General features: G+C 43.2%; 1 protein-coding gene across 1 annotated transcript in view; it reads left to right on the top strand.

The window, feature by feature from the left end:
- LOC311115959 (eukaryotic translation initiation factor 3 subunit H) overlaps window positions 1–24,227 on the top strand; it is a 30,548-nt gene extending 6,321 nt beyond the window's left edge. Inside the window, exons 3-8 of the mRNA XM_084157360.1 lie at window positions 6,440–6,607; window positions 10,571–10,670; window positions 11,867–12,016; window positions 16,723–16,843; window positions 23,122–23,254; window positions 23,772–24,227. Coding sequence (XP_084013486.1) covers window positions 6,440–6,607; window positions 10,571–10,670; window positions 11,867–12,016; window positions 16,723–16,843; window positions 23,122–23,254; window positions 23,772–23,869 — 770 coding nt within the window. The 3' untranslated portion in view covers window positions 23,870–24,227. The remainder of the gene's footprint in view (window positions 1–6,439; window positions 6,608–10,570; window positions 10,671–11,866; window positions 12,017–16,722; window positions 16,844–23,121; window positions 23,255–23,771) is intronic.
- The last annotated feature ends 1,282 nt before the right edge of the window (window positions 24,228–25,509 follow it).

Raw genomic sequence — 25,509 nt, 5'->3', positions numbered from 1 at the left:
TAACCTACTGCTCTTCTTATAGTGTGTGTTCTGAATGTTCAAGTGTTTCTCAGTATGTCTCCTGTCTGTCAGGTCTGTGTGTCAGTCAGTACCTCATCAGAGAGCATTCCTCTGACCGGAGCCCCTGCTGCTTCACCTGACTGACAGCGTAGTCTGACTATAGGAAGGGAGAAGTCTCCAATCGTGGCTCTCACTAACAAGCTACTGTCCTGAATTCTGGGAAGATACCAAAGCATGAAAGGTTGCTGAAGGTCGTTAGTATCGGGGTAAGGATGTATTGTAGGTAGGGAGTCAATTAAAGGGCTGTCAGTAGTAGTGACTGTAGAACAGTGACCCTGGGATATCTGGTAGGGCTGTCTAGGGAGTAATGGCTGTGTGGTAGTGACTACTAGTGAGTGTATAGCAGTGATCCAGAGGTATCTGGTAGGATTTGGTCTCTGCCACTCCCCTTAGTTAATAAGACCCCTATGGGGTTCCCCTGCAGCAGACCCCGGGAAACCCTGTGTCAGTATTCTGATATCATCTTAGCTAGATATGCTTCCACTAAGACATACTGGTACACTACAGACCAAATAGTTTGACACACTATTAAGGTGTTTTCATACTTGGTCCTTTCAGACCAGTTTTGTAAGGGCAATGTGAACACAAAACCCCAGGTTTGCTTGTCGTTATTCCCACACCACACACTAGACTACTGCCATAACCCCTCACACTAGACTACTGCCATAACCCCACACACTAGACTACTGCAACACTGTTTCCTCTGCCATAACCCCTCACACTAGACTACTGCAACACTGTTTCCCCTGCCATAACCCCTCACACTAGACTACTGCAACACTGTTTCCTCTGCCATAACCCCTCACACTAGACTACTGCCATAACCCCTCACACTAGACTACTGCAACACTGTTTCCTCTGCCATAACCCCTCACACTAGACTACTGCCATAACCCCTCACACTAGACTACTGCAACACTGTTTCCCCTGACATAACCCCTCACACTAGACTACTGCAACACTGTTTCCTCTGCCATAACCCCTCACACTAGACTACTGCCATAACCCCACACACTAGACTACTGCAACACTGTTTCCCCTGCCATAACCCCACACACTAGACTACTGCAACACTGTTTCCCCTGCCATAACCCCTCACACTAGACTACTGCAACACTGTTTCCCCTGCCATAACCCCACACACTAGACTACTGCAACACTGTTTCCTCTGCCATAACCCCTCACACTAGACTACTGCCATAACCCCTCACACTAGACTACTGCAACACTGTTTCCCCTGACATAACCCCACACACTAGACTACTGCAACACTGTTTCCCCTGACATAACCCCACACACTAGACTACTGCAACACTGTTTCCCCTGACATAACCCCACACACTAGACTACTGCAACACTGTTTCCCCTGACATAACCCCACACACTAGACTACTGCAACACTGTTTCCCCTGACATAACCCCACACACTAGACTACTGCAACACTGTTTCCCCTGACATAACCCCTCACACTAGACTACTGCAACACTGTTTCCTCTGCCATAACCCCTCACACTAGACTACTGCCATAACCCCTCACACTAGACTACTGCAACACTGTTTCCCCTGACATAACCCCTCACACTAGACTACTGCCATAACCCCTCACACTAGACTACTGCAACACTGTTTCCCCTGCCATAACCCCTCACACTAGACTACTGCAACACTGTTTCCCCTGCCATAACCCCTCACACTAGACTACTGCAACACTGTTTCCCCTGCCATAACCCCTCACATTAGACTACTGCCACACTGTTTCCCCTGCCATAACCCCTCACATTAGACTACTGCAACACTGTTTCCCCTGACATAACCCCTCACATTAGACTACTGCAACACTGTTTCCCCTGACATAACCCCTCACATTAGACTACTGCAACACTGTTTCCTCTGCCATAACCCCTCACACTAGACTACTGCCATAACCCCTCACACTAGACTACTGCAACACTGTTTCCCCTGCCATAACCCCTCACATTAGACTACTGCAACACTGTTTCCCCTGACTTAACCCCTCACATTAGACTACTGCAACACTGTTTCCCCTGACATAACCCCTCACACTAGACTACTGCAACACTGTTTCCTCTGCCATAACCCCTCACACTAGACTACTGCAACACTGTTTCCCCTGACATAACCCCTCACACTAGACTACTGCAACACTGTTTCCTCTGCCACAACCCCTCACACTAGACTACTGCAACACTGTTTCCCCTGCCATAACCCCTCACACTAGACTACTGCAACACTGTTTCCTCTGCCATAACCCCTCACACTAGACTACTGCCATAACCCCTCACACTAGACTACTGCAACACTGTTTCCCCTGCCATAACCCCTCACATTAGACTACTGCAACACTGTTTCCCCTGACTTAACCCCTCACATTAGACTACTGCAACACTGTTTCCCCTGACATAACCCCTCACACTAGACTACTGCAACACTGTTTCCTCTGCCATAACCCCTCACACTAGACTACTGCAACACTGTTTCCCCTGACATAACCCCTCACACTAGACTACTGCAACACTGTTTCCTCTGCCACAACCCCTCACACTAGACTACTGCAACACTGTTTCCCCTGCCATAACCCCTCACACTAGACTACTGCAACACTGTTTCCTCTGCCATAACCCCTCACACTAGACTACTGCCATAACCCCTCACACTAGACTACTGCAACACTGTTTCCCCTGCCATAACCCCTCACACTAGACTACTGCAACACTGTTTCCCCTGCCATAACCCCTCACATTAGACTACTGCCACACTGTTTCCCCTGCCATAACCCCTCACATTAGACTACTGCAACACTGTTTCCCCTGACATAACCCCACACACTAGACTACTGCAACACTGTTTCCCCTGCCATAACCCCTCACACTAGACTACTGCAACACTGTTTCCCCTGCCATAACCCCTCACACTAGACTACTGCAACACTGTTTCCCCTGCCATAACCCCTCACACTAGACTACTGCAACACTGTTTCCCCTGCCATAACCCCTCACACTAGACTACTGCAACACTGTTTCCTCTACCATAACCCCTCACACTAGACTACTGCCATAACCCCTCACACTAGATTACTGCAACACTGTTTCCCCTGCCATAACCCCTCACACTAGATTACTGCAACACTGTTTCCCCTGCCATAACCCCTCACACTAGACTACTGCAACACTGTTTCCCCTGCCATAACCCCTCACACTAGACTACTGCAACACTGTTTCCTCTACCATAACCCCTCACACTAGACTACTGCCATAACCCCTCACACTAGATTACTGCAACACTGTTTCCCCTGCCATAACCCCTCACACTAGACTACTGCAACACTGTTTCCCCTGCCATAACCCCTCACACTAGACTACTGCCACACTGTTTCCCCTGCCATAACCCCTCACATTAGACTACTGCAACACTGTTTCCCCTGACATAACCCCACACACTAGACTACTGCAACACTGTTTCCCCTGACATAACCCCACACACTAGACTACTGCAACACTGTTTCCCCTGACATAACCCCTCACACTAGACTACTGCAACACTGTTTCCTCTGCCATAACCCCTCACACTAGACTACTGCAACACTGTTTCCCCTGACATAACCCCTCACATTAGACTACTGCAACACTGTTTCCCCTGACATAACCCCTCACATTAGACTACTGCAACACTGTTTCCCCTGACATAACCCCTCACATTAGACTACTGCAACACTGTTTCCCCTGCCATAACCCCTCACACTAGACTACTGCAACACTGTTTCCCCTGACATAACCCCTCACATTAGACTACTGCAACACTGTTTCCCCTGACATAACCCCTCACATTAGACTACTGCAACACTGTTTCCCCTGACATAACCCCTCACATTAGACTACTGCAACACTGTTTCCCCTGCCATAACCCCTCACATTAGACTACTGCAACACTGTTTCCCCTGACATAAAGCCTCACATTGGTGCCACAATAGAGAGAAGATGATGATGTTTAGGTTCTTGGGAAAAAACGTGGTATTTTTGGATATTGATTAGCGATTGTCAAGGATGCACATAAATGCCATAATATGTGTGGAGTTTTGTACTGACATGATGTTCAGATTATTTGTTTGCAATATGTGATCTATAGGCTAAGAGTTTAATAAGCTGTTTATTTGATTGTGGGGTTTGAATAGTGTAAGAAGACAACATATTTGGTGTGAATCACAACATAGGGTACAAAATCGAGGTCCTTGCTATCCGGAATCCTTGGGATGTCCCAACTCTGACATTACCCCATTTGAAGTTGACCTTTATATGGGTTAAGGTTAGGATTTAGGGTAGAGACGTACCAAGGATCCCGGTTAGCACTAACCACAATCAAGGATAGCTCTTACAGCATTACTGTCCCCTGCGATGAAATCGGGGAGGGGGACTATGGATCGGTCTCCAATTTTGACGCAACTTGGGTGAATGATGCGTCTTGCCATAGAGATCTGGCATTTACTAAATGAAACTGATTTGCCCAAGGGCGGCACGTTAGTAATGAACTGAAATGTGTGAGTCACACCAGAGAGGAAGAGGCACAGCGGGAGGGATAACTGGGAGATGGCTAGAAAGGTTCTAGCTTTTGTCAAATTAATGTGAGAAGTTGATGGTTTTTGCGTTTAAGCTAACCCTAACCCTTTTCCTAACCTTAACCTAATTATCCTAACATGCCACGTTAATTCTAACCTGCTGCGTAAATTCATCTAACCTGCTACGAAATGTCAAATCTGATGTTAATTTGACAAAAGCTGGATCCCTTCTAGCCATGACCGGATATCTGGCCCCAAAATCTGTCTTCTCCAGCAGGTGGCGTTTTTTCTTTGGTATATGTGACCGACTGGCTCGATTCGGTCTTATGTAGCAAAATTTGAAATTGTGTTTTTTACATTGGATATAAGTGAATGATATATCATACACTACAGTTGAGGAACAATGGGAAAGTAATTCTGCTTTGAAAGTTGATAAACTTGTAACCTCACTTTTGAGAAAATGGCCCTTGAATGTTTTGGTACATACTGGAGAGCTCTTCTTTGTCTACACCCATTCAGCATCGTTCACACCCTCTTAAGCTTTAGCCCCACCCATCTCTTTAAGGATTCACATGTGAGGCTATGTACTAAACAACCAAAGATTTCGAGGCTGAAGGCTGGTTTATACTACGGGTGCGGTCGTAAATTCACTCTGGCTATCTACTCCGATTTCAGAGCACTCTCATCTGAGTGTGCAAGAGCGCAGAATAACTGACGAATTTATGAGGAAATTATAGTCCTAAATAAGCTTTCCAGTTTCCCTGACGAGAGGTACTGGGTCCTGGCAAATAGGTTCCGGAACGAAAGTCCAAAACTGAGAGATGCCGGATCCTGTTCCGGCAGGCTCTGGCTCAAATGAAGCACTGGATCTAGCTAATGATTAGCTCATTAGCTCACAATGCAGAGGAGAAACCCCACGCTTCAGCCATGGAGCCACCATGCTGCATCAGACAGGTGACCGTGCTTCAGCCATGGAGCCACCATGCTGCATCAGACAGGTGACCGTGCTTCAGCCATGTAGCCACCATGCTGCATCAGACAGGTGACCGTGCTTCAGCCATGTAGCCACCATGCTGCATCAGACAGGTGATCATGCTTCAGCCATGGCAGGTGATCGTGCTTCATTGATGTAGCCACCATGCTGCATCCTACAGGTGACCATGCTTCAGCCATGGAGCCACCATGCTGCATCAGACAGGTGACCATCCTTCAGCCATGTAGCCACCATGCTTCAGCCATGTAGCCACCATGCTTCAGCCATGTAGCCACCATGCTTCAGCCATGGAGCCACCATGCTTCAGCCATGGAGCCACCATGCTGCATCAGACAGGTGACCATGCTTCAGCCATGGAGCCACCAAGCTTCAGCCATGGAGCCTCCATGCTGCATCAGACAGGTGACCATGCTTCAGCCATGGAGCCACCATGCTTCAGCCATGGAGCCTCCATGCTGCATCAGACAGGTGACCATGCTTCAGCCATGGAGCCACCATGCTTCAGCCATGGAGCCACCATGCTTCAGCCATGGAGCCACCATGCTTCAGCCATGGAGCCACCATGCTTCAGCCATGGAGCCACCATGCTGCATCAGACAGGTGACAATGCTTCAGCTATGGAGCCGCCATGCTTCATCCATGTAGCTACTATGCTGCATCAGACCGGTGATCAAGCTCATCTCTCTCCATCTCTCCCTCCCTCCCCTCTCTCTCTCCACCTCTCCTTCCCTCCCCTCTCTCTCCACCTCTCCTTCCCTCCCCTCTCTCTCCACCTCCCCTTCTCACCCACACCCTCTCTCCTCTCCTCCTTTAGTCCAGTACCAGATGGAGATGATGCGTTCTCTACGTCATGTGAACATTGACCATCTTCATGTGGGCTGGTACCAGTCAACCTATTATGGATCATTTGTCAGCCGGGCCCTGCTAGACTCTCAGTTCAGCTACCAGCACGCCATCGAGGAGTCTGTTGTGCTCATTTACGGTAAGTAATCCATCTGTCACACACACACACACCTCTGACACACACACACCTCTGACACACACACACACCCACCTCTGACACACACACACACACCTCTGACACACACACCTCTGACACACACACACACACACACACAGTCCTGACACACACAGCTGACATATCCAACCTGACACACGCGCACACACACACACACACAGAGAGACGCACACACACAGTCCTGACACACATAGCTGACATATCCACCCTGACACACACGATACTCCTGTCTCTGCTGTTAAGATGCAGCAAGGTGTTAGTGATACTGCTGTTAAGATGCAGAAAGGTGTTAGTGATACTGCTGTTAAGGTGCAGCAAGGTGTTAGTGATTCTGCTGTCTCTGCTGTTAAGATGCAGCAAGGTGTTAGTGATTCTGCTGTTAAGGTGCAGCAAGGTGTTAGTGATTCTGCTGTTAAGGTGCAGCAAGGTGTTAGTGATTCTGCTGTTAAGGTGCAGCAAGGTGTTAGTGATTCTGCTGTTAAGGTGCAGCAAGGTGTTAGTGATTCTGCTGTTAAGGTGCAGCAAGGTGTTAGTGATTCTGCTGTTAAAGGTGCAGCAAGGTGTTAGTGATTCTGCTGTTAAGGTGCAGCAAGGTGTTAGTGATTCTGCTGTTAAGGTGCAGCAAGGTGTTAGTGATTCTGCTGTTAAGATGCAGCAAGGTGTTAGTGCTGAAAGGTGAATTCATCTCCCAGTGTCTGTTGGAAAGCAGACTGAGACAAGTTTTCCTCTATATTTGAGATTTTTCAAAGTAGCCTTGATGACAGCTTTGCACACTCTTGGCATTGTCTCAACCAGTTTCATGAGGTAGTCACCTGGAATGCATTTCAATTAACAGGTGTGCCTTGTTCAAAGTTAATTTGTGGAATTTCTTTCGTCAAAGTTAATTTGTGGAATTTCTTTCCGTCTTAATGCGTTTGAACCAATCAGTTGTATTGTGACAAGGTAGGGGGGTATACAGAAGATATCCCTATTTGGTAAAAGACCAAGTCCATATTATGGCAAGAACAGCTCAAATAAGCAAAGAGAAACGACAGTCCATCATTACTTTAAGACAAGAAGGTCAGTCAATCCGGAAAATTTCAAGAAATTTGAAAGTTTCTTCAAGTGCAGTCGCAAAAATGATCAAGCGCTATGATGAAACTGTCTCTCATGAGGACCGCTACAGGAAAGGAAGCCCCAGAGTTACCTCTGCTGCAGAGGATAAGTTCATTAGAGTTAACTGCACCTCAGATTGCAGCCCAAATAAATGCTTCACAGAGTTCAAGTAACAGACATCCATGCAAAATGTGTAGAAAAGATCATTCCACTTTGACATTATGGGGGTATTGTGTGTAGGCCATTGACAAAACATCAAGCTGTAACACAACAACATGTGGAAAAAGTAAAGGATTGTGAAGGCACTGTACATAAATTAGGTTTGTTGATTGATCACATGACCCAGGCCATGTACTCTGCTCCTCTGTCAGGAGCTGTGATTCAGGAAGTCTTAATGATGGTCTAAATACGATAGACTTGAACATTACATCCTCATGATATTGCTCTGACAGATCTTCCTCCATTAGTTCCCTGTCCTCAGACATCTTCAGGGATGACCGTGGTTCTGTCCCAAATGGTAACCTATTCCTGATATAGTGCACTACGTTTTACCAGAGCTCTATGGGGAAATGTTCCTCAGTTTAACAGTTGAACACTTTTAACATGACAGGAGAGACTAATGTTCCCTGACTTTGTGTCAGGAAGGCCAGCAGTTCTTAACTCACTCGGTCTTCTGCGTGTTTAATGAGGGACCACTGTTAATCAATAATGAAGTATATACCGAGCATTCGTTCCAAATGGCACCCTGTTCCCTATATAGGGCTCTCTGGTCAAAAGTAGTGCGCTGTATAGGGAACAGGGTGCCATTTGGGACGCAGACAGCTCTAAATGGATCAAAGCACCTCAGGGGAATCTCCATTATCACAGTTAGAGAGGGAGTAGTGAGGGATAAAGGCTTTTTAAACGCCTGGTTCATTAACATGTATGACTCAAACTGGTTCATTGACGTGTATGAATCAAACGGGTTCATTGACATGTATGAATCAAAGTCAACTTAGATCTTTCCCAGAGGTGAAGTAAACAAACAATGTTTCTGTTTACTTGTCAGTAGTGTTGCACGGTATACCAAAACTTCTGTCCTTTTTCAATACTAGAACATGAAAAACGGTTCGGTACTATCATTTTTGTTACTTTCGGTACTTGTGTCTTATGTCCTATAAGGATTGAGAGGATGGAGTCTGTCTAGTAGTTTGTATGCATCTTCAAAGCGGCAGTAGTGAGCTCGCCAGGCTACTTGGCCTTGCTCATGTAGCTGAGACAGCACAAGAAGAGAGAATTCCCGCAGCATGGCTTCTTCAAACGGAAACATCATACCTCCAGTTGACATAACTGGTTCCAGATGCGAACTATGGGAATACTTTGTTTACAGAGCAGATGAGGGCCAGCCCACCGAAACAACTAAGCAAAAGGTGTTACAAAGTCAGTAGCAATAGCCACTAGCCAGCCAGCAGCCCTGGGTGGAACGTTGCATCCTATACGTTGTTTCTCTCCTCTCTAGATCCTATACGTTGTGTTTCTCTCTCCTCTCTCTAGATCCTATACGTTGTGTTTCTCTCTCCTCTCTCTAGATCCTATACGTTGTGTTTCTCTCCTCTCTCTAGATCCTATACGTTGTGTTTCTCTCCTCTCTCTAGATCCTATATGTTGTGTTTCTCTCTCCTCTCTCTAGATCCTATATGTTGTTTCTCTCTCCTCTCTCTAGATCCTATACGTTGTGTTTCTCTCCTCTCTAGATCCTATACGTTGTGTTTCTCTCTCCTCTCTAGATCCTGTACGTTGTGTTTCTCTCCTCTCTAGATCATATACGTTGTGTTTCTCTTTAGAATCCTATACGTTGTTTCTCTCCTCTCTCTAGATCCTATATGTTGTGTTTCTCTCTCCTCTCTCTAGATCCTATACATTGTTTCTCTCCTCTCTCTAGATCCTATACGTTGTGTTTCTCTCCTCTCTCTAGATCCTATACGTTGTGTTTCTCTCCTCTCTCTAGATCCTATACGTTGTGTTTCTCTCCTCTCTAGATCGTATACGTTGTGTTTCTCTTTAGAATCCTATACATTGTTTGTCATCTCTCTAGATCCTATACGTTTTGTTTCTCTCCTCTCTAGATCCTATACGTTTTGTTTCTCTCCTCTATAGATCCTATACGTTGTGTTTCTCTCCTCTCTCTAGATCCTATACGTTGTTTCTCTCCTCTCTAGATCCTATACGTTGTTTATGTCATCTCTCTAGATCCTATACGTTTTGTTTCTCTCCTCTCTAGATCCTATACGTTTTGTTTCTCTCCTCTATAGATCCTATACGTTGTGTTTCTCTCCTCTCTCTAGATCCTATACGTTGTTTCTCTCCTCTCTAGATCCTATACGTTGTTTATGTCATCTCTCTAGATCCTATACGTTGTGTTTCTCTCCTCTCTCTAGATCCTATACGTTGTTTTTCTCTCCTCTCTAGATCCTATACGTTGTGTTTCTCTCCTCTCTCTAGATCCTATACGTTGTGTTTCTCTCCTCTCTCTAGATCCTATACGTTGTGTTTCTCTCCTCTCTCTAGATCCTATACGTTGTTTTTCTCTCCTCTCTAGATCCTATACGTTGTGTTTCTCTCCTCTCTCTAGATCCTATACGTTGTGTTTCTCTCCTCTCTCTAGATCCTATACGTTGTTTTTCTCTCCTCTCTAGATCCTATACGTTGTGTATGTGTTAAGTCTTATTGTCTGGTGTTCCGAATTGATAGAATGTTAAAGACCTTTGTTTTAATCTTAACATCTCTCTCTCTCTCTCTTTCTCGCTTCTCTCTCTCTTCTCTCTCTCTGTCTCTCTCTCCCCCCCCCACTAGATCCCATTAAGACAGCCCAGGGCTCCCTGTCCCTGAAGGCTTACAGGTTAACACCCAAACTGATGGAGATCTGCAAAGAGAAGGACTTCTCAGCTGAGGGGTGAGCCCAGGCACCACAGACCGAGAGAGACACACACACACACACACACACACACACACACACACGGTAGGAGGATTCACAGTGGCACACACATGCACCAACACACACGGAGACAGACACACACACACACCTGGAGAAGCGACTGAGACACACACACACAGGCACCAGGCTCCACTTCAGAAGCTGGATGAGAATTGCCAAAAGCCATCAATACCACACACCACACAGACACACACACATACCACATAGACACACACAGAGGCACAAATACCAACTGCACCTTTTCCGAATAAGAATTCAGCATCAATGCTGTGCTTTTGAAACTCCCTTCAAAAGATTCAAATGCATGATGTTATTTTCCCCATGGGCAAGGAGAGCCTCATCAGAAGCTGTTAGTGATGTGATAGTGTTTTATTACTAGTGTGTGTTGGGGCTGCCAAACAACTATACTGCAGTGTTTATCCACTGCCTGGCTGGCTTTGACCCTCAGGCTGCTGGCCATTGATTTTAAATTGCATCTGAATAATGTGTAATAAGAGCCATTTGAAAAAGATCTGAGTTCCCACAATCTGAGTTTATAAAAAGGAATCACAGCAGACTGGTATTAAATTGACCAGAAAATAACAGCTTTAGGATTTTAAAATAAAATAAACTCAGCCAAAAAATAAACAACCCTGTCTTTCAAAGATAATTACACACACACACACCCTCTTACCTAAATACCCACCCCTACCTAACCACCCACACACACACCCACCCCTACCTACCTACCTCATCAGTGTCTCTCAATACGCTACTGATTGAAAGGCCAGGAGGACAATATCACCCCTATTGAAGACTCATTTCACCACCATTATTATGGGGAGAATCTGAATAATATATTATTTCAAAGAAGTGCTTCACTTTTCCATGATGGTGTCTTTCATGTGGCGGTATTTGATGTTTTATAAGCTGGTGTTTTGTGATCTTTAAATGAAAGTCAGGAAGAGAGACTGGCACTACTTCCTGTTGAATTGTCTCTACCTTCAGTTTACCACGACTGCTGTCAACAGGATCCAGCTTTATAAACGCACATGGCAAATTTAGTACATTAAACTAATTTATTTCAGAGCTGGCAATCAAATCGAATTGAATTGAACTTAATTGAATGTAATTGACTTTTGAATTGAACTTAACTGATTATTTTCTCTCCCCAGATTGAAGAAGGCCATGATTGGTTTTGAGCACATGTTTGAGGAGGTTCCCATTGTGATCAAGAACTCCCATCTGATCAACGTTCTGATGTGGGAGCTAGAGGAGAAGTCAACTGTGGCCGACAAACACGAGCTGCTCAACCTCTCCAGCAGGTACGTACGTGACTTGGTGCCGGAGCCGTCTATCCTAGTGCCCTAGAAGGTAGGGGGTAGGAGCTAGGGGTTGATGTGGGAGCTAGAGAAGTCTACTGTACTTGACAAACACGAGCTGCTCAACCTCTCCAGCCGGTCAGTACAGAGCTGTCTGAACGTTGTGGTCGTCATACTTTTATTGTCCAGCAGGTCAGTGGTGGCACTGTCGATTTGCTTGTTTTCTAGTTCTAGGAAATATGTAGGGGTTAGTGTCTAGGGGTTAATTATGAAGTCTACGTGAACGTTGTTTCTGTCAGTGTCTTATTGTCCAGCAGGTAAAGGCGTGGTGCTGTGCTCTGGCTGTCTCATACTGTCTATTATCTAACCAACCATGTCCATCTTAGTCCACTTCTGAATCCCAAATTGACCCAAAGTCCCTACACTCGACCCCCCTACACGCAAGTCTTTTCCACAAGCACATGGAGTAGCCAGCCAAATATAAAAAATAGCCAGCCAGGCTTTTTACCGAACAACCTCTATTTTGGTGGCCTCTGGTACATTCTAATGCCTTGATTCCATCTGAAATACACAGCTAAATTATTGAATACTTTTGAGTTTACCTCCCGGATTGGAAAAAATAGTTGTGGTATTGTGTCTACAATTAAAATGACTGAAAATGTATGAATTCGGTGTATTGTTAGTAGTTTTGGATATCGCGTAGGACTATTTGTTCAGGACTATTTTCAAAGTAAGAACATAAAAAAAAGGTTGAACATTTAACCGTGTCTTCTCAAGGTTAATTACTTTACTGCAAGATATGAATTGCCACAATTGTTTGTTCTTCAAATATGTATTTTATAAAAACAGAAACATTTTCTTAAAGGTAACATTTTAAATCAAACACATTTTTAAAATGACTAAATGGGTCTCTAAAATACACAGAACAAATGCTGAAGTATGTTCTGGGTCCATACTGTGGCTTGCCAAAGTATTCACCCCCCTTGGCATTTTTCCTATTTTGTTGCCTTACAACCTGGAATTAAAATGGATTTTTGTGGGGGTTTGTATCATTTGATTTACACAACATGCCTACCACTTTGAAGATGCCAAATATTTTTTATTGTGAAACAAACAAGAAATGAGACAAAAAAACAGAACTTGAGCGTGCATAACTGTTCACCCCCCCAAAGTCAATACTTTGTAGAGCCACCTTTTGCAGCAATTACAGCTGCAAGTCTCTTGGGGTATGTCTCTATAAGCTTGGCACATCTAGCCACTGGGATTTTTACCCTTTCTTCAAGGCAAAGCTGCTCCAACTCCTTTAAGTTGGATGGGTTCCGCTGGTGTACAGCCATCTTTAAGTCATACCACAGATTCTCAATTGCATTGAGGTCTGGGCTTTGACTAGGCCATTCCAAGACATTTAAATATTTCCCCTTAAACCACTCAAGTGTTGCTTTAGCAGTATGCTTAGGGTCATTGTCCTGCTGGAAGGTGAAGCTCCGTCCCAGTCTCAAATCTCTGGAAGACTGAAACAGGTTTCCCTCAAGAATTTCCCTTTATTTAGCGCCATCCATCATTCCTTCAAATCTGACCAGTTTCCCAGTCCCTGCCGATGAAAAACATCCCCACAGCATGATGCTGCCACCACCATGCTTCACTGTGGGGATGGTGTTCTCAGGGTGATGAGAGGTGTTGGGTTTGTGCCAGACATTGCGTTTTCCTTGATGGCCAAAAAGCTCAAGTTTAGTCTCATCTGACCAGAGTACCTTCTTCCATATGTTTGGGGAGTCTCCCACATGCCTTTTGGTGAACACCAAACGTGTTTGCTTATTTTTTTCTTTAAGCAATGGCTTTTTTCTGGCCACTCTTCCGTAAAGCCCATCTCTGTGGAGTGTACGGCTTAAAGTGGTCCTATGGATAGATACTCCAATCTCCGCTGTGGAGCTTTGCAGCTCCTTCAGGGTTATCTTTGGTCTCTTTGTCGCCTCTGATTAATGCCCTCCTTGCCTGGTCTGTGAGTTTTGGTGGGCGGCCCTCTCTTGGCAGGTTTGTTGTGGTGCCATATTCTTTCAGTTTTTTAATAATGGATTTAATGGTGCTCCGTGGGATGTTCAAAGTTTCAGATATTTTTTTATAACCCAACCCTGATCTGTACTTCTCCACAACTTTGTCCCTGACCTATTTGGAGAGCTCCTTGGTCTTCATGGTGCCGCTTGCTTGGTGGTGCCCCTTGCTTAGTGGTGTTGCAGACTCTGGGGCCTTTCAGAACAGGTGTATATATACTGAGATCATGTGACAGATCATGTGACACTTAGATAGCACGCAGGTGGACTTTATTTAACTAATTATGTGACTTCTGAAGGTAATTGGTTGCACCAGATCTTATTTAGGGGCTTCATAGCAAAGGGGGTGAATACATATGCACACACCACTTTTCCGTTATTTATTTTTTTGAATTTTTTGAAACAAGTTATTTTTTTCATTTCACTTCACAAATTTGGACTATTTTGTGTATGTCCATTACATGAAATCCAAATAAAAATCCATTTAAATTACAGGTTGTAATGCAACAAAATAGGAAAAACGCCAAGGAGGATGAATACTTTTGCAAGGCACTGTATGTGTTAAGAGAAGTTAAATTACTGAAAGAATTTCAACACGTGTTTGCAACTCTTTGAATTGCAGTATGTCATTTATTTAAAGAAAATACTTGTTTAGCAACTGACCCACAGATTTATTCTTAAAGAATCATGTAAGAGTCTGCTGACTTCCACAGGCTTCAAACTAACTTTTAAGAGGCATTTTCTCAGCTATCTGTAATACAAGTATAATTGAAGAATAAAACAGATGTTAACATGGGCTTTGCTACACAGAAAGCAGCAGTTGACTGTTCCATTGTCAAAAGTTAGATTAAAATATTGTAAAAGCTAATGATACTTATATGGTATTTTCAAAGATATTGATATAGGCCTATTGATTTAATCAGTTTTATTTTATCATATTTTGGACCAGAGCGACGCTCTCTTCACTAGGCCTACGTATTGTTCCTGCAGTGAGGAGGATTCACCATCTTTATCGAATGTTTTCATAATTTATCTGCAGATAATCGCCAAAAAGCCTACCAGTATGAAAATTAGGGAGCCAAATGAACGTCTCTCTCACCGATGCAATTCGGTTACTGACCAGTCACTCACTTTAAGTCCTGACGGACTTCATATGGAAAATACAAACAAGATCTTTAGTTGACTGTCTCGTTGCGATATCATGAACACATATATACTGTAACTACGTTGTGTGATTTATGGATGGCAAGGATATGAGATCGACTTTATTCAGTCAGTTCGACACCTTTTAATAAACTAGTCAAGCTTGCTGTTCATCAATCAAAGCACAGTAAAGAGCATAATGCCAACGCTTCATAACTACAACGCTTTCGCGGCTGCATATGAAACACGTGGAAGAAAATAAATGAATGATCCAGAAAAACAATAAGAGGATTTAGACTAATCGTCACCAAATTCACTGAGACGATGGAGCGTCATGCTTTCTCCCTCAGTGTGAAGAAATCTGACCAACCACAGAGCACCCAGGTACTGAGAGGCGGGACAGACGGCAGACTGTCATCGCTCACTTTGTGGCTGACAGGCGCCTGTCCTGTCAATAGATCGCTAGAAGATGCAAATCGTTCATTCTAGCGGGAGAGGGCTCTGCAGACTTTTTTCTGGCTAGCGAATTGAAAAGTTGCCTAGTTAATTTAAGTGGAAAAAGTAGCTAATGGAAAACACTGGCACTACCTCCTGATCACTACCCCCTGATCACTTTGTAGATAAACTACCAACCATGTTTGTTTTAGTCCACTTAGTGAACCCCTAATGGCCCACTTCCCTGCCCCCTACTCCTAGGCACTTCTGTGTTTTAAAAAAGCTATTTTCCCTCACTACTCCCTCTCTAACTGTGATAATGGAGATTCCCCTGAGGTGCTTTGATCCATTTAGAGCTGCCTGCGTCCCAAATGGCACCCTGTTCCCTATATAGCGCACTACTTTTGACCAGAGAGCCCTATATAGGGAACAGGGTGCCATTTGGAACGAATGCTCGGTATATATTTCATTATTGATTGACAGTGGTCCCTCATTAAACATGCAGAAGACCGAGTGCGTTATGAACAATGGTCTCCCCCTGTCGTGTTCATGTTAAAGTGTTCAACTGGGGAACATGACAAGGGCTGTATCCCAAATTACAACCTATTCCCCATAGGGCTCTGGTCAAAAAGTAGTGCACTATATAGGGGATAGGGTACCATTTGGGACAGAACCACTAATCTCATGTGTTGTCTATCTCCCCTCAGTAACCACCTGGAGAATGTAATCTCATGTGTTGTCCTTCTCCCCTCAGTAATCGCCTGGAGAATGTAATCTCATGTGTTGTCCTTCTCCCCTCAGTAATCGCCTGGAGAATGTAATCTCATGTGTTGTCCATCTCCCCTCAGTAACCACCTGGAGAATGTAATCTCATGTGTTGTCTATCTCCCCTCAGTAACCACCTGGAGAATGTAATATCATGTGTTGTCCATCTCCCCTCAGTAACCACCTGGAGAATGTAATCTCATGTGTTGTCCATCTCCCCTCAGTAACCACCTGGAGAATGTAATCTCATGTGTTGTCCATCTCCCCTCAGTAACCACCTGGAGAATGTAATCTCATGTGTTGTCCATCTCCCCTCAGTAACCACCTGGAGAAGTCTCTTCAGCTCCTGATGGACAGAGTGGATGATATGAGTCAGGACATCGTCAAGTACAACACCTACAGCCGTAACCTCAGCAAGCAGCAGCAGCAGAAACACCAGGTAACACACACACACACACACACACACACACACAGACAGACACATTATCTCTGTTATCATGATGAGAATGTAATCAACACATTGTAGTTGATAATGAGATAATATACAGTGATTCACAGTGATTCTATTAGAGGGGCGTCCACAGGGAGTCCTCTCCTTTCATCCTCTTCTCCTCCAGAGAGGGAGGGAGAGAGGGAGGGTGAATGAAAGGAGAGGGAGCCACTAACATCACCTCTAAACTTTCCTGCTGTTACTTCCATGATCCATCATGTTCTCCTAGCTCCCCCCTCTCCCCAGCCTCTCACTCCTCTCTGCTGAACCACCCTAACCAGGCCTTCTGTGACTGAGGGTGCGTCCCAAATGGCACCCTGTTCCCTATGTAGTGCACTACTTTTGACCGGGACTATTGAGTTTTGATCAAAAGTAGTGCTCTATTTAGGAGATGGGGTGTCATTTGGGACTCGTCCTGACTGTCCTGCAGGGAAGCTGCTGGCCAAATCCACTATACCAGGGAGACAGAGGCTTGCTACTATATAATATAACTGTTGATTTATCCACTATACCAGGGAGACAGAGGCTTGCTACTATATAATATAACTGTTGATTTATCCACTATACCAGGGAGATGGAGGCGTGGTACTATATAATATAACTGTTGATTTATCCACTATACCAGGGAGACAGAGGCTTGCTACTATATAATATAACTGTTGATTTATCCACTATACCAGGGAGATGGAGGCTTGCTACTATATAATATAACTGTTGATTTATCCACTATACCAGGGAGGCAGAGGCTTGCTACTATATAATATAACTGTTGATTTATCCACTATACCAGGGAGATGGAGGCTTGCTACTATATAATATAACTGTTGATTGATCCACTATACCAGGGAGACAGAGGCTTGCTACTATATAATATAACTGTTGATTTATCCACTATACCAGGGAGACAGAGGCTTGGTACTATATAATATAACTGTTGATTTATCCACTATACCAGGGAGACAGAGGCTTGCTACTATATAATATAACTGTTGATTTATCCACTATACCAGGGAGACAGAGGCTTGCTACTATATAATATAACTGTTGATTTATCCACTATACCAGGGAGACAGAGGCTTGGTACTATATAATATAACTGTTGATTTATCCACTATACCAGGGAGATGGAGGCTTGCTACTATATAATATAACTGTTGATTTATCCACTATACCAGGGAGATGGAGGCTTGGTACTATATAATATAACTGTTGATTTATCCACTATACCAGGGAGATGGAGGCTTGGTACTATATAATATAACTGTTGATTTATCCACTATACCAGGGAGATGGAGGCTTGGTACTATATAATATAACTGTTGATTTATCCACTATACCAGGGAGATGGAGGCTTGGTACTATATAATATAACTGTTTATTTATCCACTATACCAGGGAGATGGAGGCTTGGTACTATATAATATAACTGTTGATTTATCCACTATACCAGGGAGATGGAGGCTTGCTACTATATAATATAACTGTTTATTTATCCACTATACCAGGGAGATGGAGGCTTGGTACTATATAATATAACTGTTTATTTATCCACTATACCAGGGAGGCAGAGGCTTGGTACTATATAATATAACTGTTGATTGATCCACTATACCAGGGAGATGGAGGCTTGGTACTAAATAATATAACTGTTGATTTATCCACTATACCAGGGAGATGGAGGCGTGGTACTATATAATATAACTGTTGATTTATCCACTATACCAGGGAGATGGAGGCTTGGTACTATATAATATATCTGTTTATTTATCCACTATACCAGGGAGATGGAGGCTTGGTACTATATAATATAACTGTTTATTTATCCACTATACCAGGGAGGCAGAGGCTTGCTACTATATAATATAACTGTTGATTTATCCACTATACCAGGGAGATGGAGGCTTGGTACTATATAATATAACTGTTGATTTATCCACTATACCAGGGAGACAGAGGCTTGGTACTATATAATATAACTGTTGATTTATCCACTATACCAGGGAGATGGAGGCTTGGTACTATATAATATAACTGTTGATTTATCCACTATACCAGGGAGATGGAGGCGTGGTACTATATAATATAACTGTTGATTTATCCACTATACCAGGGAGATGGAGGCTTGGTACTATATAATATAACTGTTGATTTATCCACTATACCAGGGAGATGGAGGCTTGGTACTATATAATATAACTGTTGATTTATCCACTATACCAGGGAGATGGAGGCTTGGTACTATATAATATAACTGTTGATTTATCCACTATACCAGGGAGGCAGAGGCTTGCTACTATATAATATAACTGTTGATTTATCCACTATACCAGGGAGACAGAGGCTTGGTACTATATAATATAACTGTTGATTTATCCACTATACCAGGGAGATGGCTTGGTACTATATAATATAACTGTTTATTTATCCACTATACCAGGGAGATGGAGGCTTGCTACTATATAATATAACTGTTGATTTATCCACTATACCAGGGAGATGGAGGCGTGGTACTATATAATATAACTGTTGATTTATCCACTATACCAGGGAGATGGAGGCTTGGTACTATATAATATAACTGTTGATTTATCCACTATACCAGGGAGATGGAGGCTTGGTACTATATAATATAACTGTTGATTGATCCACTATACCAGGGAGATGGAGGCTTGGTACTATATAATATGACTGTTGATTTATCCACTATACCAGGGAGACAGAGGCTTGCTACTATATAATATAACTGTTGATTTATCCACTATACCAGGGAGATGGAGGCTTGGTACTATATAATATAGCTGTTGATTTATCCACTATACCAGGGAGATGGAGGCTTGGTACTATATAATATAACTGTTGATTTATCCACTATACCAGGGAGATGGAGGCTTGGTACTATATAATATAACTGTTGATTTATCCACTATACCAGGGAGATGGAGGCTTGGTACTATATAATATAACTGTTGATTTATCCACTATACCAGGGAGATGGAGGCTTGGTACTATATAATATAACTGTTGATTTATCCACTATACCAGGGAGATGGAGGCTTGGTACTATATAATATAACTGTTGATTTATCCACTATACCAGGGAGATGGAGGCTTGGTACTATATAATATAGCTGTTGATTTATCCACTATACCAGGGAGATGGAGGCTTGGTACTATATAATATGACTGTTGATTTATCCACTATACCAGGGAGATGGAGGCTTGGTACTATATAATATAACTGTTGATTTATCCACTATACCAGGGAGATGGAGGCTTGGTACTATATAATATAACTGTTGATTTATCCACTATACCAGGGAGATGGAGGCTTGCTACTATATAATATAACTGTTGATTTATCCACTATACCAGGGAGATGGAGGCTTGCTACTATATAATATAGCTGTTGATTTATCCACTATACCAGGGAGATGGAGGCTTGGTACTATATAATATAACTGTTGATTTATCCACTATACCAGGGAGATGGAGGCTTGGTACTATATAATATAGCTGTTGATTTATCCACTATACCAGGGAGATGGAGGCTTGGTACTATATAATATAACTGTTGATTTATCCACTATACCAGGGAGATGGAGGCTTGGTACTATATAATATAACTGTTGATTTATCCACTATACCAGGGAGATGGAGGCTTGGTACTATATAATATAACTGTTGATTTATCCACTATACCAGGGAGATGGAGGCTTGCTACTATATAATATAACTGTTGATTGATCCACTATACCAGGGAGATGGAGGCTTGGTACTATATAATATGACTGTTGATTTATCCACTATACCAGGGAGATGGAGGCTTGGTACTATATAATATAACTGTTGATTGATCCACTATACCAGGGAGATGGAGGCTTGGTACTATATAATATAACTGTTGATTTATCCACTATACCAGGGAGATGGAGGCTTGGTACTATATAATATAACTGTTGATTTATCCACTATACCAGGGAGATGGAGGCTTGGTACTATATAATATAACTGTTGATTTATCCACTATACCAGGGAGATGGAGGCTTGGTACTATATAATATAACTGTTGATTTATCCACTATACCAGGGAGATGGAGGCTTGCTACTATATAATATAACTGTTGATTTATCCACTATACCAGGGAGATGGAGGCTTGGTACTATATAATATAACTGTTGATTTATCCACTATACCAGGGAGATGGAGGCTTGGTACTATATAATATAACTGTTGATTTATCCACTATACCAGGGAGATGGAGGCTTGCTACTATATAATATAACTGTTGATTTATCCACTATACCAGGGAGATGGAGGCTTGGTACTATATAATATAACTGTTGATTTATCCACTATACCAGGGAGATGGAGGCTTGGTACTATATAATATAACTGTTGATTTATCCACTATACCAGGGAGACAGAGGCTTGGTACTATATAATATAACTGTTGATTTATCCACTATACCAGGGAGATGGAGGCTTGGTACTATATAATATAACTGTTGATTTATCCACTATACCAGGGAGATGGAGGCTTGGTACTATATAATATAACTGTTGATTTATCCACTATACCAGGGAGATGGAGGCGTGGTACTATATAATATAACTGTTGATTTATCCACTATACCAGGGAGATGGAGGCTTGGTACTATATAATATAACTGTTGATTTATCCACTATACCAGGGAGATGGAGGCTTGCTACTATATAATATAACTGTTGATTTATCCACTATACCAGGGAGATGGAGGCTTGCTACTATATAATATAACTGTTGATTTATCCACTATACCAGGGAGATGGAGGCTTGGTACTAGCTACTGCTACTGAATACAATGTAATGTGAGGGTCCCAATATAGAGGTGGCTGGAGCATGGAATGGTGCCTTTTGTGATGGAGCACTAAACACCAGTTTGCATATCTCATATCAACCTAGAAGACATTTCTTATAGCAACCTAGAAGACATTTCTCATAGCAACCTAGAAGTCATTTCTCATAGCAACCTAGAAGTCATTTCTCATATACACTGAAGAAAAATATAAACGCAACATGTCAAGTGAAATAAAATATTCCAGAAATTGTCCATATGCACAAAGTGTATTTCTCTAAAATGTTGTGCACAAATTTGTTTACATCCCTGTTAGTGAGGATTTTTCCTTTGCCAAGATAATCCATCCACCTGACATGTGGGGCATATCAAGAAGCTGATTAAATAGTATGATCATTACACAGGTACACCTTGTGCTGGGATCAGTAAAAGGCCACTCTAAAGTGTGCAGTTTTGTCCCACAACACAATGCCACTGATGTCTCAAGATGAGGGAGCGTGCAATTGGCATGCTGACTGCAGGAATGTCCACCAGATCTGTTGCTTGAGAATTGAATGTTCATTTCTCTACCATAAGCCGCCTCAACGTCATTTTAGAGAATTTGGCAGTATGTCCAACCAGCCTCACATCCGCAGACCACGTGTAACCACGCCAGCCCAGGACCTCCAAATCCTGCTTCTTCTCCTGCGGAATCGTAGAAGACCAGCCACCCTGACAGCTGATGAAACTGAGGAGTGTTTCTGTCTGTAATGAATCCCTTTTATGGGGAAAAACGTATTCTGATTGGCTGTGCTTGGTTCCCCAATGGGTGGGCCTGGCTCCCAAGTCGGTGGTCCTATGCCCAGTCATGTGAAATCCATAGATTAGGGCCTAATGAATTTATTTCAATTGACTGATTTCTAAATATGAACTGAAACTCAGTAAAATATTTGAAATTATATCAACCTAGAAGTCATTGCTCATATCAACCTAGAAGTCATTGCTCATGTCAACCTAGAAGTCATTTCTCATGTCAACCTAGAAGTCATTTCTCATATCAACCTAGAAGTCATTTCTCATGTCAACCTAGAAGTAATTTCTCATATGTCAACCTAGTTATACATGAATATTGTGATGTTAGTTTCTGGCAGGCTTGACAGGCTTTGTATGTGTATCCAGGTACTTGTAGATTCCTACCAGCTACACCCCACCACCAACCTGTGTCCTCTGCTCTGCCTCCCCAAATTAAAAAGGCTTTTAGGTTCTGACACGCAGCACATCACTGATTTACACTGTCGTATACCAACACAAATCACTCCATCCCTGTCTGTTAGATTTTTATAGCTGTTCTCTCTCTTTCTCTTTCTCTCTCTCTTCTCTCTCCTCCCCTCTCTCTCTCTATCTCCGCCCAGTATACCCAGCGGCGCCAGCAGGAGAATGCTCAGAGACAGACCAGAGGAGAGACTCCTCTACCAGAGGAAGATGTCACCAAGATGTTCAAACCTCCCCAGCCCCCTCCTCGCATGGACACTCTCCTCATCGCAGGTACACACACACACTTCACTTTGTAGAATCGCACCCACACACCTTCCCTCCTCCTAGCAGATACCTATCCCCTCCTCTGTTCTGTTCTCTCCCTGGTAGGTATCTATCCACTCCTCTGTTCTGTTCTCTCCCTGGTAGGTATCTATCCACTCCTCTGTTCTGTTCTCTCCCTGGTAGGTATCTATCCCCTCCTCTGTTCTGTTCCCTCATCTCTCCATTATGTTAGTTCCTTTATCTTTATAGACTTCATCTAACATCCCTGCCTGCCTGCTGTCTCTCTGATGGTTGGTTACGTCCCAAATGGCACCCTATTCACTTTATAGCGCACTACTTTTGACCAGGGTCCATAGGGAAACCCATAGGGCTCTGGTCAAAAGTAGTGTACTATATAGGGGATATGATTACTTTTTTGGACACTACCGTTGTCACAACATTCAACTAATTTACCTGCAGTACTGCTGATGTGCTCCTACTGTGATTCATACTCATTTGTTGTGTGTGTGTTTCCACCAAACAGGGCAAATTAACAATTACTGCCAGAATGTGAAGGAGTTCACCTCTCAGAACCTTGGCAAGCTCTTCATGGCTGAGGCCCTTCAGGGACACAACAGCTAGAAGAGGAGGAGCTAAGGAAGAGAGGAGATGGAGATGCCCCTCCCACCCAATCAGAATGATCAATATAGGCCTGTGTTCTAAATGGTACCCTATTCCATTTATGGTGCACTACTAGTCAAAACTAGTGCACTATATAGGGAATAGGGTTCCATTTGGGACGCATCCTATGACTGGAGGATTGATGTGATGATGCGAGATAATAAAAAAAAAACGTTAAAAAACCTACATGTTTTTTTTTTTAAAACAACATTATTATTATTCATTATTAAGAAAGCATATTCCAGGTTCTCCAGTGAAAGATCTTGAGTTGTTTGAATATTATTGTAACTTAATAAAAGCTTTGCATCTCCCCCCATTATTTTGACTCTCTGTATGTCTATCCATGTAGATTAAGCCTTGTCCCGGACTGAAACACACGTACAATGGAGATTCTCCAAAGTCCAGTACTAGGCATCATCTGTGTCCGGGAAACTGCCCATAAGTGTATGTGTGTCCAATAGAAAAACGGTGCCTACAATAACACCAGTGTTTCCTCCCTGTACAGTATTATGCTGGTATGTCCTTCTGTTTATGAAGCTGCAGCCGACTCCTCTTTCTGTTCCTGGGATGGGGCGCTAACTGATCACCCAATACATCACACCCTGGTCCTGATGGTTACAAAGCAACAGGACATGACTGTGTAGTGCACAGGACTGTGGTCAAACGTAGTGCGTGCCGTTTGGGACATAGATCCCAGTTTTAATGAAGCTGTCAGGCCGTGTTGATCATTAAATAATTATCTACCTACACTATCTGCACTGCGAAAGCACCAACCGCTGGAATATTGTAATGTTACTATCCGTGTTAAACAACTCCGACAGAGGCTGACCTACGACACACACACTGACCACCAGCTGAGGCACAGCAGTAAAGGTAGGACTTGTCATATGTTGTGGAGACAATAACTCTGCTTATGTGTGACTTGTCTTCTTGACTGTGTGTGTGACTTGTGTTCTTGACTGTGTGTGTGTGTGTGTGTGTGACTTGTGTTCTTGACTGTGTGTGACTTGTGTTCTTGACTGTGTGTGTGTGACTTGTGTTCTTGACTGTGTGTGACTTGTGTTCTTGACTGTTTGCGTATGTGTGTTTGACTTGTGTTCTTGACTGTGTGTGTGTGTGTGTGTGACTTGTGTTCTTGACTGTGTGTGTGTGTGTGGCTTGTGTTATTGACTGTATGTGTGTGTGACTTGTTCTTGACTGTGTGTTTGTGTGTGTGACTTGTGTTATTGACTGTGTTTGTGTGTGACTTGTTCTTGACTGTATGTGTGTGTGACTTGTGTTCTTGACTGTGTGTGTGTGTGTGGCTTGTGTTCTTGACTGTATGTGTGTGTGGCTTGTGTTCTTGACTGTGTGTTTGTGTGTGTGTGTGGCTTTTGTTCTTGACTGTGTGTTTGTGTGTGGCTTGTGTTCTTGACTGTGTGTGTGTGTGTGTGGCTTGTGTTCTTGACTGTGTTTGTGTGTGTGTGTGGCTTGTGTTCTTGACTGTGTGTGTGTGTGTGGCTTGTGTTCTTGACTGTGTGTGTGACTTGTGTTCTTGACTGTGTGTGTGTGACTTGTGTTCTTGACTGTGTGTGTGACTTGTGTTCTTGACTGTTTGCGTA

This window comes from Coregonus lavaretus (genome assembly GCF_964263955.1).
Source record: "Coregonus lavaretus genome assembly, chromosome: 3".
In the NCBI taxonomy this organism is placed as follows: Eukaryota; Metazoa; Chordata; class Actinopteri; order Salmoniformes; family Salmonidae; genus Coregonus; species Coregonus lavaretus.
This window is presented reverse-complemented; position numbering and strand designations above follow the sequence as displayed.